Source organism: Cajanus cajan, chromosome 7 (assembly GCF_000230855.2).
Source record: "Cajanus cajan strain Asha chromosome 7, NIPB_CcT2T_4, whole genome shotgun sequence".
In the NCBI taxonomy this organism is placed as follows: Eukaryota; Viridiplantae; Streptophyta; class Magnoliopsida; order Fabales; family Fabaceae; genus Cajanus; species Cajanus cajan.
In genome coordinates, this window is record NC_138523.1 from 49,819,205 (window position 1) to 49,835,030 (window position 15,826).

Below are 15,826 nucleotides of genomic sequence, written 5' to 3' on the forward strand. Positions count from 1 at the left end.
TTTTACATGTTTTTTTTGTAATTAGACTGCGATGATCATGACTTTCATGTAAACATAACATGGTTTGCTAGAAGTGGGTTAAAGTGTTGAGAGCTTATGTTGATGGATGACTTGTCGTAGTTTCTTTTGATAGATTATTTTTATGTAATCAATTGTATAGATACTACTTAATTGACAATCTAAGATTACCCTTATAATTTTTTGAATCACTATGTATATGTGTGTCTATGCATATATATATATATATATATATATATATATATATATATATATATATATATATATATATATATATATATATATATATATATATAAAAGATTGCTGACATACACTTCTTTTTTAGTTGAAATATATTAGCACCTTAACCAAAATTTTTGGACAAATATAACACACGATTGATTGAACATATTAATTGACTACCAACTTAAAAATAATAGTGATCACCATTACTTTAGAAGTCCATAGATCCCAAAACTCGGAGGCCTAGGTTAAATGGGGTCTAAAATTTTCTAGCACATGATTAATGTATGATAAGTATCACCTTCTCATTTGTGAGAAAACAATCATCGACTCACCCCATAAAAGTCAGTTAGATAGACATTCTATAAGAGATCACGTCATACCACTTATAGCAGTGCTGTAAGGTTTATTGGGTTTGTAATTAACTTTAGGATTAGAACTCTTCAATAAATGTACTCCCTTGTAATTAGCTTTAGGATTAGAACTCTTCAACAAATGTATTCTCTAATGTGAATAGTCAATAATAAAATAAATTGATTTTCCTTTTTTACAGGAAATTGATTGATTAATAATGTTATTTTTATAATAATAATTTATATACATTTTCGATGTGAAATATTTTATATAAACATAAAATTTTAACACTTTTTTAAAGCTAGCACCAAAAATATATTTAAAACAAAAAATCCAGAAGTAAGTAAGTGAATACATGGAGTTAAAATAAATAAATAAATAATGAATTTATATGGAAGGTGTTAAACTAATTTTCAAGAATGTCATCCCAAAATGGAATCCCACTCCAAGACAAGTGTCATAATTTCTGAAAACAGAGCTATAATAGCATGCACTAACATATTTAGTGTTAGGTACAGCTGCGTACAGCTGCCACCACCTTTCGGTGGTTTTCTAATTTTATATTAGAAGCGGGTCCCACATAATAATAAAATAATATTAAAAGTTTAGGAGAAATTACGAAAATGCCATTGGGACTTTCCTATAAATAGGGAAGCTGAAAACCATAATTTTCATCCCAAATCTTCTTCTCTTCTCTCTTCCTCTCTTATACACCTTGAGATCTGTTCTCGGTAGTAGTAGTCTCCTAAGTCAAAAGGAGTAAGTTATAGAGAGAGAAGTGTTGTAATTTTCTCCCTTTCAGTAAATAATATTTTTACTGTGGTTATTTTCTCCCTTATCTCTTTTTTACTCATCTCTTGTTTTAGCTGTGAGTAACTATTAAGCCTACTCTGGACCTATCAGTGGTATCAGAGCCACTAGGTTGTTTATTATTCCGCTGTAGTGTACATTGGTATAGTATCGGAGAAAATTCTTAGTATGCTCTGTGGCTGCAGTATTGTCTGATCAGTCACATCAGAAAAGAATTATTCTTGTTACTGGATTTTATCATTGTTCCAGTAGGCGGTACTATTCTAGTGGAAGTTACTTAAGTCGGTTTAATAGAAGAAATTATGGCAGCAAAGTTTGAGATAGAGAAGTTCAACGGGAACAATTTTTCCCTGTGGAAATTGAAGATAAGAGCAATTTTGAGAAAAGACAACTGTCTTAAAGCAATTGAAGGCAGGCCATCAGATATTACTGATGAAAAGTGGAGAGAAATGGATGACAATGCTGTTGCCAATTTGCACTTAGCAATGGCTGATTCAGTTTTGTCGAGCATAGCAGAGAAGACAACTGCAAAGGAGATTTGGGACACGCTCGTAAAATTATACGAGGTCAAGTCACTTCACACCAGAATATTCTTAAAGAGGAAACTCTACACTCTTCGAATGAGTGAGTCCACAGCAGTGACGGACCACATCAACAATCTGAATACGCTATTTGCTCAGCTTTCAACAGCTGATTTCAACATAGTGGAAAATGAACGTGCGGAGCTTCTACTTCAGAGTTTACCAGATTCATATGATCAACTCATCATCAACATAACAAACAATAATGTTGTTGGTCGTCTATCCTTTGAGGATGTTGCCGGAGCTATTCTTGAAGAAGAGTCCAGGCGAAAGAATAAGGAAGACAGACTGGAAAGTTCAAAGCAAGCAGAAGCTTTGACGATGATGAGAGGAAGATCAATGGAACGTGGCTCCAGTGGGAGTCAAAATCATGGTAGATCAAAATCTCGAGGAAGGAAGAACCTCAAATGCTATAATTGTGGCATGAGAGGGCACATGAAGAAAGATTGTTGGCACAAGAAGAGTGGAGGAGGGAAGAATTCTGAAGCGTCAACCTCTCAAGGTTGTGTTGCTAGTACCCAAGAAGATGGAGAAATCTTGTACAGTGAAGCAATAAGTTCCAGAGGCGAAAAACAACTCCATGAATGTTGGATATTGGATTCAGGTGCAACCTGGCACATGACTCCAAATAGAGATTGGTTTTGCACTTATGAATCAATCTCAGGAGGATCCGTATTTATGGGAAATGATCATGCTTTGGAAATTGCTGGAGTTGGTACTATCAAATTAAAAATGTATGATGGTACTATTCGTACAATTCAAGGGGTACGACATGTGAAGGGCTTGAAAAAGAATCTATTGTCCATTGGGCAACTAGATGATCTCAAGTGCAAGATCCACGTTGAAGGTGGAATCTTGAAGGTAGTTAAAGGCAATTTGGTGGTGATGAAAGCTGAGAAGATCACATCAAATCTATACTTGCTTTTGGGAGAAACGTTGCAAGAAGCAGATGCATCAGTTGCAGCAATAAGTCAAGAAGAGGCAACGATGATGTGGCATCGTAGACTAGGACATATGTCAGAGCGAGGCCTGAAAATTCTTGCGGAACGTAATCTCTTGTCAGGGCTTAAAATGGTAACCTTACCACTTTGTGAGCACTGTGTGACAAGCAAGCAACATAGATTACAATTTGCCAAAGTAACTACAAGGAGCAAACACATACTTGACTTGATCCATTCTGATGTTTGGGAATCACCAGAAATTTCCATGGGAGGAGCAAAATATTTTGTATCATTTATTGATGATTATTCCCGGAGATTGTGGGTGTACCCAATCAAAAAGAAGTCAGATGTGTTCCCAGTATTCAAGGAATTTAAAGCACAGGTGGAACTTGATACTGGAAAAAGGATTAAGTGCTTGAGGACAGATAATGGAGGAGAATATATAGATGGTGATTTTCTGGCATTCTGCAAGCAAGAGGGTATCAAGAGGCAATTTACAGTTGCTCATACACCTCAGCAGAATGGGGTAGCAGAGCGGATGAATCGAACTCTTCTAGAAAGGACAAGAGCTATGTTGAGAACTGCAGGATTAGCCAAGTCTTTCTGGGCAGAAGCAGTCAAAACTGCTTGTTATTTGATCAATCGCTCACCATCAACAACAATTGGTTTAAAGACACCAATGGAGATGTGGAGTGGAAAACCATCTAATTATTCTTCATTACATGTGTTTGGATGTCCTGTGTACGTGATGTACAACTCCCAAGAAAGAACAAAGCTGGACCCAAAATCCAGGAAATGTATATTCTTGGGTTATGCTGACAATGTTAAGGGGTATCGCTTGTGGGATCCCACTGCCCGCAAGGTTGTTGTCAGCAGGGATGTAATCTTTGCAGAAACTGAACTGCAAAAGGAGCAGGAGAATGACAGCACTATCAAAGACACCAGTATAGTGGAGATAGGAGGAAAGTCTAAAAAGGATGACACCTCTGAAGCAGAACAAGAGCATGAGGAACAAGAACCAGATGAAGCCAATGATGAAGAAGTTCAACAAATAAGACGTGAGAGAAGGAGACCATCTTGGCATTCAGACTATGTTATGGCAAGTCATGATGCGTACTGTCTCTTAACTGAAGAAGGAGAACCATCAACCTTTCAAGAGGCGTTGAGGAGTTCTGATATTTCTCAGTGGATGGCAGCAATGCATGAAGAAATAGAGGCCTTACATAGAAATAAAACATGGGAACTTGTTGATCTTCCAAAAGGTCGAAAAGCCATTGGTTGCAAATGGGTCTATAAGATCAAACGTGATGGCAATGATCAAGTGGAGAGATATCGTGCAAGATTGGTGGTTAAGGGATATGCTCAGAAAGCGGGCATTGATTTTAACGAGATATTCTCGCCAATTGTCCGATTAACCACAATCAGAGTTGTTCTGGCTATGTGTGCTGCATTTAATTTACATCTTGAGCAACTTGATGTAAAGACTGCTTTTCTTCATGGGGAACTCCAAGAAGAAATATATATGCTCCAACCAGAAGGCTTTAAAGAACAAGGAAAAGAAAACTTGGTTTGTAGGTTGACCAAATCTCTGTACGGTTTAAAGCAGGCGCCAAGGTGTTGGTATAAGAGATTTGATTCCTTCATTATTAGCCTTGGTTACAACAGACTGAGTTCAGACCATTGTACGTACTACAATAGGTTTGATGACAATGATTTCATCATCTTGCTGTTGTATGTGGATGACATGTTGGTGGTAGGCCCCAACAAAGATCAGATCCAAGAATTGAAGGCACAATTGGCTAGGGAGTTTGATATGAAGGACTTGGGACCGACAAACAAGATTTTAGGGATGCAAATTCACCGAGACAGAAAAAACAGGAGGATTTGGCTTTCTCAGAAGAATTATTTATTGAAAGTCTTGCGGCGCTTCAACATGCAAGACTGTAAGCCAATTTCGACCCCACTTCCTGTCAATTACAAATTATCCTCAAGTATGAATCCTAGCAACGAAGCAGAGAGGATGGAAATGTCTCGAGTGCCGTATGCATCAGCGGTGGGAAGCCTTATGTATGCCATGATTTGTACGAGACCAGACATTGCACAAGCAGTGGGAGCGGTCAGTAGGTTTATGGCAGATCCTGGTAGAGAGCATTGGAGTATTGTAAAGAGGATCCTTAGATATATCAAAGGAACCTCAGATGTTGCATTATGTTTTGAAGGATCGGAGTTTGTTGTCAGAGGCTATGTTGATTCAGATTTTGCAGGAGATCTGGATAAACGAAAATCTACTACTGGTTATGTGTTTACACTTGCTGGAGGAGCAGTGAGCTGGTTGTCTAAGTTACAGACTGTTGTAGCTCTATCTACTACAGAAGCTGAATACATGGCAGCTACGCAAGCATGCAAGGAAGCAATTTGGATTCAAAGGTTACTGGAAGAACTCGGGCACAAGCAGGAGAAAATTACTGTGTATTGTGACAGTCAGAGTGCCTTGCACATTGCAAGGAATCCAGCCTTTCATTCCAGGACAAAGCACATAGGAGTTCAATATCACTTTGTTCGTGAAGTAGTAGAAGAAGGAAAAGTGGATATGCAGAAGATCCATACAAAAGACAACATAGCAGACGTAATGACAAAGCCTGTCAACACTGACAAGTTTATATGGTGTCGATCCTTATTTGGCCTATTGGAAACATAAGCAACATGAAGTATCAATAAAGAAGAAATGGTGTGAAGATATGATTAACTTAATCATAATCTTCAAGTGGGAGAAATGTTAGGTACAGCTGCGTACAGCTGCCACCACCTTTCGGTGGTTTTCTAATTTTATATTAGAAGCGGGTCCCACATAATAATAAAATAATATTAAAAGTTTAGGAGAAATTACGAAAATGCCATTGGGACTTTCCTATAAATAGGGAAGCTGAAAACCATAATTTTCATCCCAAATCTTCTTCTCTTCTCTCTTCCTCTCTTATACACCTTGAGATCTGTTCTCGGTAGTAGTAGTCTCCTAAGTCAAAAGGAGTAAGTTATAGAGAGAGAAGTGTTGTAATTTTCTCCCTTTCAGTAAATAATATTTTTACTGTGGTTATTTTCTCCCTTATCTCTTTTTTACTCATCTCTTATTTTAGCTGTGAGTAACTATTAAGCCTACTCTGGACCTAACATTTAGTTCGTTATTATCGGTAATTTGATTGTCGATAATAGTTTGGCATCATGACATACAAAAATCTTGTTATTAATGATTTTGTTTATCATTATTTTTTTAAAAAAATATATATTACTATTTAAAAAACATTTCAAATTTTTAAATTCAAATATATATGATATTATTTAAAATATATGATATTATTTAAATTTTAAATAATTTATATATATATATATATATATTTTTTTATCTCTTATTGTTATATTATTTTAGTGTTTTTGTTATGATTGTTGTGGATAAAAAGATGGAGTTTGATAGTCAAAAATCAATAATTTTCAGCTTAACATTACTCCATGATTTGACGCAAAATGACAGTAGCATTAGTGACAAACTGACAATTAGACCATTTATAATTGTAGTATACAATGTTCATCATAAATATCATCTAAAGACAATTTTAGTGGTGAAAAGATATGCAAATCTGTTGTCCTCATGCAAATTATTAGTCCCCTTCTTTATAATAGGTGTTTAAAGTTATTTTATATAAATAAAAATATATAATAATTTTTTTTATATTTTTATAGAATAATTTTGATATTTTTTATTATATATATATATATATATTATCTTTATTTCATAATAAATACATATTAATTGTCATAAATACATTAATTAAAAATTAAATAAGATGTAAAAATATAATTAATAGCTTTAAAATTTTAAAAAGACAAAATAAATAAAAATAAAAATTGACTAAAAAATCTAACGAATAAAAAAAAACGGAAAGAGTAATTTTGTTATACAAGTGTGAATATGAACAGTGATGTCATAATATTGTGTCCAAGTGTTTACCACGGAACCAATCCATGAAAATGCGTGACTCCAATAATTCATTCGAAGTTGGCAAGTAAAAAGGCACGTCAACAACAACAGATAACAGATATCTGTGACTCCTTTTGAGTGAAAGTGTGAACCTTTTCTAAAGCAAGATTTCAAGCCTCTCACGTAACTTTTATGTTATATCATCCCACAACTCCCATGCCCCTCTTTCTATTTATTTTAATATATCTTTTCATCTTCCCTAAGTAAGATATCTGCATTAAAAATGTCCCTGATAGAAAACATACCTAATTTGAAACAAAAGAAAAATCACACATTTCAGTTTTAGTTCATGTTTCTTTGGGAGAAAGAAACAATTTTAACAGCATGATCTTAGCTAAATTTTGTCTGATTTGGTGAATGGTGATTAATGGAGGGTTTGGTTTAGTGGGAGAAAATAAAATAAAATAAGACCTCTTAGATTGATGTTTAATCTGACAGAGGAGTGAGGGACAGTTACATAGAGAGCGTACAAGGTTACAATGTTTAGTCTGTTGACTTACACCGCTTGGTTCAGGCGGTGAGTGGCTGCCACATGTTTTTTGTTTCATTATAGCGACCCCACACTCGCACACTCTACTCTTAAATCATATACTACTATTGTCTTAAGTCATCACCATTCACCAAACACTCTCACTCCTTCTCCTTCTTCCATTTCCTATCTTCATTCCTCTCCATGACTGACATCACTGATGATATTGCTGAGGAAATCTCCTTCCAGAGCTTCGATGATGACTGCAGGTTGCTCGGTAATCTCCTCAATGACATTCTCCAGCGTGAGGTTGGCACCAACTTGGTTGACAAAATCGAAAGGATTCGAGTCCTTGCTCAGGTCAAACACCCCCCCATGGCCTCTCCTTCTTTTGCTTCTGTTGTGGACTCACCTTTCTCTTTTCCTCTTGCCAGAGTGGTTGTAACATGAGGCAAGCCGGTATTGTCAACATGGCAGAGCTGCTTGAGAAGCAGTTGGCTTCAGAGTTGTCAGAGATGACACTAGAAGAAGCTTTCACCCTTGGTCGTGCCTTCAGCCATTATCTTACTTTGATGGGTATAGCTGAGACCCATCATAGGTATATATCACTAACCCTTGCTCTTGCTTTTGTTGCAATACTCGAGAGTGCCACTAGGTGGGGTAGTCTTTTACAGAAATTATGTTTTTGCAGGGTTCGTAAAGGAGGGAATGTGGCACAAATTGCAAAATCTTGCGATGATATATTTAATCAGCTGGTACAGGGTGGTGTTCCCCCAGATGAACTTTATGACACAGTCTGCAAGCAGGTTTATTTTGTTCTTTGCATGTCTTTTGCATAGGTGAAACTTGAAAGTCAAAGCCACCTTGAGAACTATATTGCTTCATTGGAATTTTTAAAATTGTGGAATGCACTCTGCTGGCTAAGACTAGCAATTTTGAACCATTAATTATTCTCTTTGTGGATACTTTTTTATTTATTAATTTGGAATGTAATGTTCATATCGCTGGTGTTTCAATCAGTTTTTCAGTTCCAGTTTCTTTTCCCTTTCGAAATTGAATTTGACTTCTGTTGATACAGGAGGTTGAAATTGTTCTTACTGCTCATCCCACTCAGATTAACCGTCGAACCTTACAATTCAAACACATTAGAATTGCTGTGAGTTTGTTGACCTTGTTTGAGCATAGAATTTTTTATCTTGAAAAAGCTTAAAAATTTCAACCTCAGATATCATATAAGCATTTGTCTCTAACTACTTCCCCCTCCTCCATGTAGCATCTTTTGGATTATAATGATCGGCCTGATCTCAGCGTGGAAGATCGAGAAATGGTGATCGAAGATCTGGTACTTTTGCTGAACTATATTTTCACTCTAGAAAGCCACTGTACTGTGTGAAAATGGGAGATAATCTTATCTCACTTTAACTATTGATTTGGTAGGTGAGAGAGATTACTTCAATATGGCAGACAGATGAGCTAAGGCGACAAAAACCCACTCCAGTTGATGAAGCTAGAGCCGGTAAGCATGCTTTGGTTCACAGTGAGAAAATAATTATATTTTGGGTATAAGAACTGCTTATTCTATAAATTTCCCCAGGTTTCAATATTGTGGATCAGTCGCTTTGGAAAGCTGTCCCTCATTATTTACGTCGTGTCAGCAATGCTTTAAAGAAGGTCTACCATCTTTAGTTTATGGTCAATTGGCTTTAAATTTTTTAAGATTTGCAATACAATCTATCATCCCTTGCAGCATACAGGAAAGCCACTGCCATTGACTTGCACTCCCATAAAGTTTGGATCTTGGATGGGAGGTGATAGAGATGGAAACCCAAATGTGACAGCAAAGGTGAACATTTTTAACATCCATTCATGTTCATGCTGCCCATACTTTACTAAGTGATTTTGCTTTTTAAATAAGTGGAAGACTCTTTTCAATGGGTGAGAACTTTTCCAGTAGTGCAATCATATTTTTGTAATAAAATTTTATCGTGCTTTTGTGAAGGAAAAAATATCAATGGTTGTTGAACATGGATAAATTAATGTAGTGGGGAAGAAAATAAGCTGCCTATTGTTATGTTAAATACTTCTTTAAATCATTCCTTTATTATTTTCTTGGGGTGGGGGCAGGATGCTCTCTAATGGTTCAATTAAAGAAATCTGTTGTCTGTAATTTAAACAATATCATCAAATCACTAGAATGTTTTGACCAATCATGGTGGAGAGAACATTTATATTTTTGAGTTTGCTTTAATCCTGTAAAGCTTGACAAATTTAATAGTTCATCTCCTTTTGTTCCTCAGGTCACAAAAGACGTTTCACTTCTATCTAGATGGATGGCAATTGACCTCTATATTCGGGAGGTGGATAGCCTCAGATTTGAGCTATCCATGAACCAGTGCAGTGATAGGTTGTCAAGACTGGCACATGAAATTCTAGGTGGTTTGTCTGTTGAATTTTATATTTGGGGACTTCCTTCGAAATGCCAATGAATATTCATCATCATTTATATTATAAGATCACCAAACACTGATTGCCAAAAGCAATACAAATTCCTTGTGCACATACAGATATGAATGCTTTAAAATCATTCCAATTCAATTAATTTACTTTGATTCGTTAGATATATGAGGAGCAACCTTAATTACTCTCTTTAAAGCATAACTTTCTTAGCTTATGTCTTCTAAAATATATGCACAACATTTTGGACTTAAAGACAGGGCTCATTTACATCTAATCCATCGTTAAATCTCATCTAATTTAAGATTGAGACCAACTTCCTAGGTGTGTGGTAATACTTGAGAGCTTTGTGTGTGATTTCCTGGGAATGCTTTCTGAATATTCTACTTAGCTTAACATCAGCTGCAAATTTGATCTATTATAATCTGCATGTAATAGTTTATGATCACTTATTTCTCTACAGAAGCTAACCATGAGAAGCATCGCCGTGAGAATTGGAATCAATCTGTGAATAGAAGTCATGCACTTCCAACACAACTTCCAGCTAGAGCTCATTTACCTTCTTTTGCTGGTACACATAATGGCATTTGTAATTTTTTTTTTCTCTTTAGTTCTTTGAGCATATCATATGTGATATGTCCGTATTTTTGCTTGCTAGAACCACAGATATTTCATTTTTTCTTCCTTCCTACCTCAAATGATCATTTGATTTAAGGAATGCTACTTTATGATTACATGAAAAATAAATGTTAGGAATCCATCAAATCCTAAAATAACTTCTATTAAGTCATACGTGAGGAATGAGGTCATATTTAATATTTTAATTCATATCTTGTTTGCATATATTCTTTCACGTAGAAAAAGGTGAATCTCAGCATCCCAGACTAGACATTCCAGGACCTGATTACATGCAATCCAATCACAACAAGGTAGATCAATTCTGTGACTCTGATTTTTCTGGATTTGCCACAACATATATTAGACATTATATATTTTTTATTTGATAGGATGGTGGGGTTTCTTTAAGCTCAACTACATTAAAAAATGTCAGTCCCAACATTCGATTATCAGTGACAAATTCAGCAAATTCCAGTGCTTCTTCAACTGCAAATTCATCCTCTACTTTCAATTCTGGTCAAAAGAAATTGTATGCAGAACCCCAGACAGGAAAGTCCACTTTTCAGAAGCTTTTGGAGCCAATGCTTCCTCAACTTCCAGGAATTGCTCCTTATAGAATTGTCCTGGGGAATGTTAAGGATAAGGTATTGCTTTAAATTAATTCCAGTTATAAGTACTTTAAAAAATGACTGTATCAATGCTGCTATTTAATGTATATTGTATGTGTGAGCAAAAGAAATTATACATTCATGTTACTGGCCTCTGTGACATTATTGGCTTTATACCCTAGTACATGCTTGATGAGTTCCTGCCATTTGTTCATCTTCTGTAAAGGCTTCAAATGATTGCCAGTAGACGCTAGTTTAAAAATGGAATAGAAGATTACATAATTTTCTGATAGAGCTGAACATAAGGACTTGTTGACAATTTCTAAGTAATTTCTGTTGGAAATTTTTTTAGTAATTTAAATTGTCAATTTAATAAATGCATACATCTTTGCCATGTGTTGTTATTCAGCTTGAGAAAAGTAGAAGACGGTTAGAACTTCTTCTTGAGGATGTTGCATGTGACTATGATCCTTTGGATTACTTTGAAACATCTGATCAGCTTTTGGAACCTCTGCTCCTCTGTTATGAATCTCTGGTACTCTTCTCCTTCCTTCTTTTGCCTGAAGGGTTGTCCACAATTGGTATCTAACTCCACTTCATCCAGCAATCATGCGGATCTGGGGTGCTAGCTGATGGTCGACTTGCTGATCTGATTCGGAGAGTTGCTACCTTTGGAATGGTGTTAATGAAGCTTGACTTGCGTCAGGTCTGATTTAAATTTTATGTTTATTGTTGCTTGCATAATCAGTTTTTAATTGAAACTATCATCATGACAGGAATCTGGGAGACATGCAGAAACACTTGATGCAATCACAAGGTATTTGGATATGGGTACTTATAGTGAATGGGATGAAGAAAAGAAGTTGGACTTCTTAACAAGAGAACTAAAAGGGAAGAGGCCTCTTGTTCCTGTTAGTATAGAGGTGAGATATGGTTAGAGTTTTTAGTATACTAAGCAGTAAGCACCTTTTTGCAGGCTGTGCCTTGTGAGACAGGAAAGCTTCTGTTTGTATTTTAGTAAAAGAAAGAAGTTGATATCATAATTGATGCTAAAAAATTGAAGTTATTCTCTTTTCACTTTACTTAATGATTTAGTTCCAGAATCGACATTACGACCTTGTTAGGTAAAAGTGGAATAGGAGCTTTGGTATTATTCTCACCTCAGGACTCTGAATTTAGTTTCTTGAGAAAATTACAGTTACTGACACACTTGAGAAATTTAGTATTGAATTTTCTATAGTACTAATGAGAAGGAAAAAAAACAAAAAAGTAGACACGATATTGGTCATTGACACAATACAAGTGTCTTCAAATTTATCCTTCAATGTCAAATACACCAGAATAGTTCATCAATGTCAACTTTTGACGTCAATCCCCTATTTGATTTCTTCTTTTAGGTTCCTTCTGATGTTAAAGAAGTCCTGGACACATTCCGAATTGCCGCTGAACTGGGGAGTGACTCACTTGGAGCTTATGTGATCTCTATGGCCTCAAATGTATGATTATATACTGCTACTTTTACTAATTACGCATACAATTTGCACTCTCTCCTGGCTTGCTTGGTACTAAAATACATGCTTTAAAAATATCAAGTCATTATTATTTTTTTGTATTATTCTTAGGTTTTGACTTTGCATGAAAATGTTATTTTCCCTATATTCTGTCAAGCTGCCATTGACATTTTTCTTATTTAAACTGCTTTTAGCATTTCAACTCTGCAGCTGTGAAGGACATAGTATTGTGTTAACACTTAAAAGAAATGAAATCAGTATTCATACTGATAATAATGGGTTTTATGCTTGATTGTCAGGCAAGTGATGTCCTTGCAGTAGAGCTTTTACAGAAGGATGCACGGCTTGCTGCTATCGGAGAGTTGGGAAAAGCATGTCCTGGTGGAACGTTAGTATGGAACTTATATATCTTTATACTGATCTGATCAAAATGATGCCTGAGATGAAAAATTGTATTTGTCCATTATATCTTTATGTGATACTATTTCTTAAATAAAAATTTGAAATAAATGTTGTATCAAGTATATTACTCACTCTGATCTCTATTATGAACAAAAAGAAAAAAACTGATTTTATGCATATTAAAGAAATTAATTATCTGCATTAAATTTTACTAATTCCATACTATTTTTCCTCAATTGTGCTTGTTATAATTACTAAAAGAAGTAGTGTAACTGAAAGATCATGCACTAAAGGAGGGATTTTTTAAGAGAGTATCATTAAATAAGGTAAAAGTAGTTAAAATTTGCTTATATTTAAGAACAAAAAAGTTTATTTATTTTTTGTTTATAATAGAGAACAAAGGAAGTACATGTTAGTTATACGCATATAAATTTGATTTATGCTGACGCACTTGCCATATGCTCAAGGTTAATTTTCTGGACAAAGTGTTTGGAAATTAAGCTGTGGGGATCAAATCGACTAGCTTGATCATATATAAAAAGAATGTGAAGAACTGTATTTACTATTTTTTAATGGGAAAAAATTAAGGGTGCTGGGTAAAAGAAACTTTGTGATGCCATATGACGAGTTTGTGGTAATTTGCTGGATAATTATAATTTGTTTAAAAATCTCATTGGTAGTTAGATTGCTTAAATTGTACTGTCATGTTTACACTAGGTTGCGGGTGGTGCCTCTGTTTGAAACTGTGAAAGACCTTAGAGGAGCTGGTTCAGTTATTCGGAAACTTTTATCAATTGACTGGTACCGTGAACACATCATTAAAAACCATAATGGACATCAAGAGGTACCTTTTGAATCAAATTTTCATTTCATTTTTGTTATGGCTACTAGGTGAAATTCATCTAATAGTATTATAAAATTGTATATGCAGGTCATGGTTGGATATTCCGATTCTGGTAAAGATGCTGGCCGCTTTACTGCTGCTTGGGAACTTTACAAAGCTCAGGAGGATGTTGTTGCTGCTTGCAATGATTATGGTATAAAGGTTACACTATTCCATGGCCGTGGTGGGAGCATTGGTCGTGGTGGTGGCCCAACTTATCTGGCTATTCAGTCCCAACCCCCTGGGTCTGTGATGGTAGGTTGTGCATAATTGCATACTTTCTTAGAAAATCTGAATTTCAGTCACACTTTCCTTTAATAGTTTTGAGTAGTTGTTTTTTGTATTATTTTTAGTTTCTAAAATGTTTTTTGTTTGAAACTAGTGGCTGCAGCAATAGTTGTAAATTTCTTTCTACACACACTGTTGAGTTTAGGAGAACATTTGGTATTCTTAACAACTTTTAGGATGTTAAAGCAACTACTAGTGTTACGTGTTAAGGAATAAGTGCATGAATTTATTTTTCCATGGTGCATTGCAAGGGAACCCTTCGGTCTACTGAGCAGGGAGAGATGGTAGAGGCCAAGTTTGGATTGCCACAGATAGCTGTCAGGCAACTTGAGATATACACAACAGCAGTGCTACTTGCAACCCTTCGTCCACCTCTCCCACCACGAGAAGAAAATTGGCGTAATGTCATGGAAGAGATCTCAAACATCAGTTGCCAGAGTTACCGCAGCGTGGTGTATGAAAATCCTGAATTCCTATCCTACTTCCATGAAGCCACACCGGAGGCAGAACTTGGCTTCCTCAACATAGGTAGCCGCCCTACAAGAAGGAAGGCCAGCCGAGGAATTGGACACCTTCGTGCGATTCCTTGGTTATTTGCATGGACTCAAACAAGATTTGTTCTTCCAGCTTGGCTTGGAGTTGGAGCAGGTCTAAAAGGAGCTTGTGAGAAAGGTCACACTGAAGAGCTTAAAGCCATGTACAAAGAATGGCCTTTTTTTCAAAGTACCATAGACCTTATTGAGATGGTTTTGGGCAAAGCAGATATTCCTATAGCTAAGCACTATGATGAAGTCCTTGTGTCACAGGAGAGGCAAGAGCTTGGCCGAGAATTAAGAAGTGAGCTCATGACAGCTGAAAAGTTTGTGATGGTGATTAGTGGGCATGAGAAACTTCAGCAGAATAATAGGAGCTTGAGGAGGCTCATTGAGAATAGACTTCCCTTTCTCAATCCCTTGAACATGTTGCAAGTGGAGATACTCAAGAGGTTGAGACGTGATGATGACAACCTTAAAATCAGAGATGCTTTGCTTATCACCATAAATGGGATTGCTGCAGGGATGAAGAATACAGGTTGACCTTGCTTCTCAAGGACTACGTTGTACAAGCTTGCCACAATTCACATATGATCACCCTTGTTTTGTGATAGGTTTGCTAAGGAAAAATAATATAGCCATAATGGTGAGTGGTCTGTATTGTACTCAGAAGATATGTTGTAATATAAGAATGTTATGTAAAATTAAGTTTTTCCAGCATTTTGGTTCCTACTTCTTAATCCTGAGTTTACTGAACTTCTTGCTTAATTTGGGTGGACAATCAATTGGAAAGTGTGCCAACATCATTTAGTGACCAAGTGATGGATACATTAGTTAGTTAGGTAAGTGTTGAAGAAATGTCATGTTGGCTGTTGCCTATAAATAAGAGGGGAGGCAAGAGAGATCATCGAGTCATTTGTGATAGGATTGAGAGTTTTGGTCATTGGGAGGAGTAGACCCTCAAAATTTTGCAAGTTAGGCACTTTTCTTTTTGTTATTTTGATCCAGTTTCTATCTACTGGTTTAAGAGCATTAGAGAAGAATGGAGGAGGCACTCACATATTTGTATTAGCCTGAAAGTTAATTTGGGCTGTAGTAGT

The 15,826-nt window shown here is 35.9% G+C and overlaps 1 protein-coding gene across 1 annotated transcript; it reads left to right on the forward strand.

The window, feature by feature from the left end:
* Nucleotides 1-7,207: 7,207 nt before the first annotated feature.
* LOC109810580 (phosphoenolpyruvate carboxylase 4) lies at nucleotides 7,208-15,446 on the forward strand. Its single transcript, XM_020374073.3, has 20 exons — nucleotides 7,208-7,789; nucleotides 7,864-8,027; nucleotides 8,121-8,235; nucleotides 8,508-8,585; nucleotides 8,703-8,771; nucleotides 8,867-8,945; nucleotides 9,024-9,100; nucleotides 9,177-9,272; nucleotides 9,727-9,862; nucleotides 10,347-10,454; nucleotides 10,742-10,812; nucleotides 10,891-11,145; nucleotides 11,519-11,644; nucleotides 11,714-11,815; nucleotides 11,886-12,032; nucleotides 12,507-12,605; nucleotides 12,920-13,008; nucleotides 13,740-13,866; nucleotides 13,954-14,160; nucleotides 14,445-15,446. The coding sequence occupies exons 1-20, from the start codon at nucleotides 7,634-7,636 to the stop codon at nucleotides 15,267-15,269; spliced, it is 3,126 nt and encodes a 1,041-aa protein (XP_020229662.1). The 5' UTR covers nucleotides 7,208-7,633; the 3' UTR covers nucleotides 15,270-15,446.
* The last annotated feature ends 380 nt before the right edge of the window (nucleotides 15,447-15,826 follow it).

What these genes read in the sequence shown, in the direction of transcription:
- LOC109810580 (XM_020374073.3), top strand. Translation starts at nt 7,634, where the DNA reads ATGACTGACATCACTGATGATATTGCTGAGGAAATCTCCTTCCAGAGC. An exon ending in ACTGGCACATGAAATTCTAG is followed by an intron (nt 9,863 to 10,346) that starts GTGGTTTGTCTG and finishes ATTTCTCTACAG; the next exon opens with AAGCTAACCATGAGAAGCAT. An exon ending in AACCCCCTGGGTCTGTGATG is followed by an intron (nt 14,161 to 14,444) that starts GTAGGTTGTGCA and finishes GTGCATTGCAAG; the next exon opens with GGAACCCTTCGGTCTACTGA.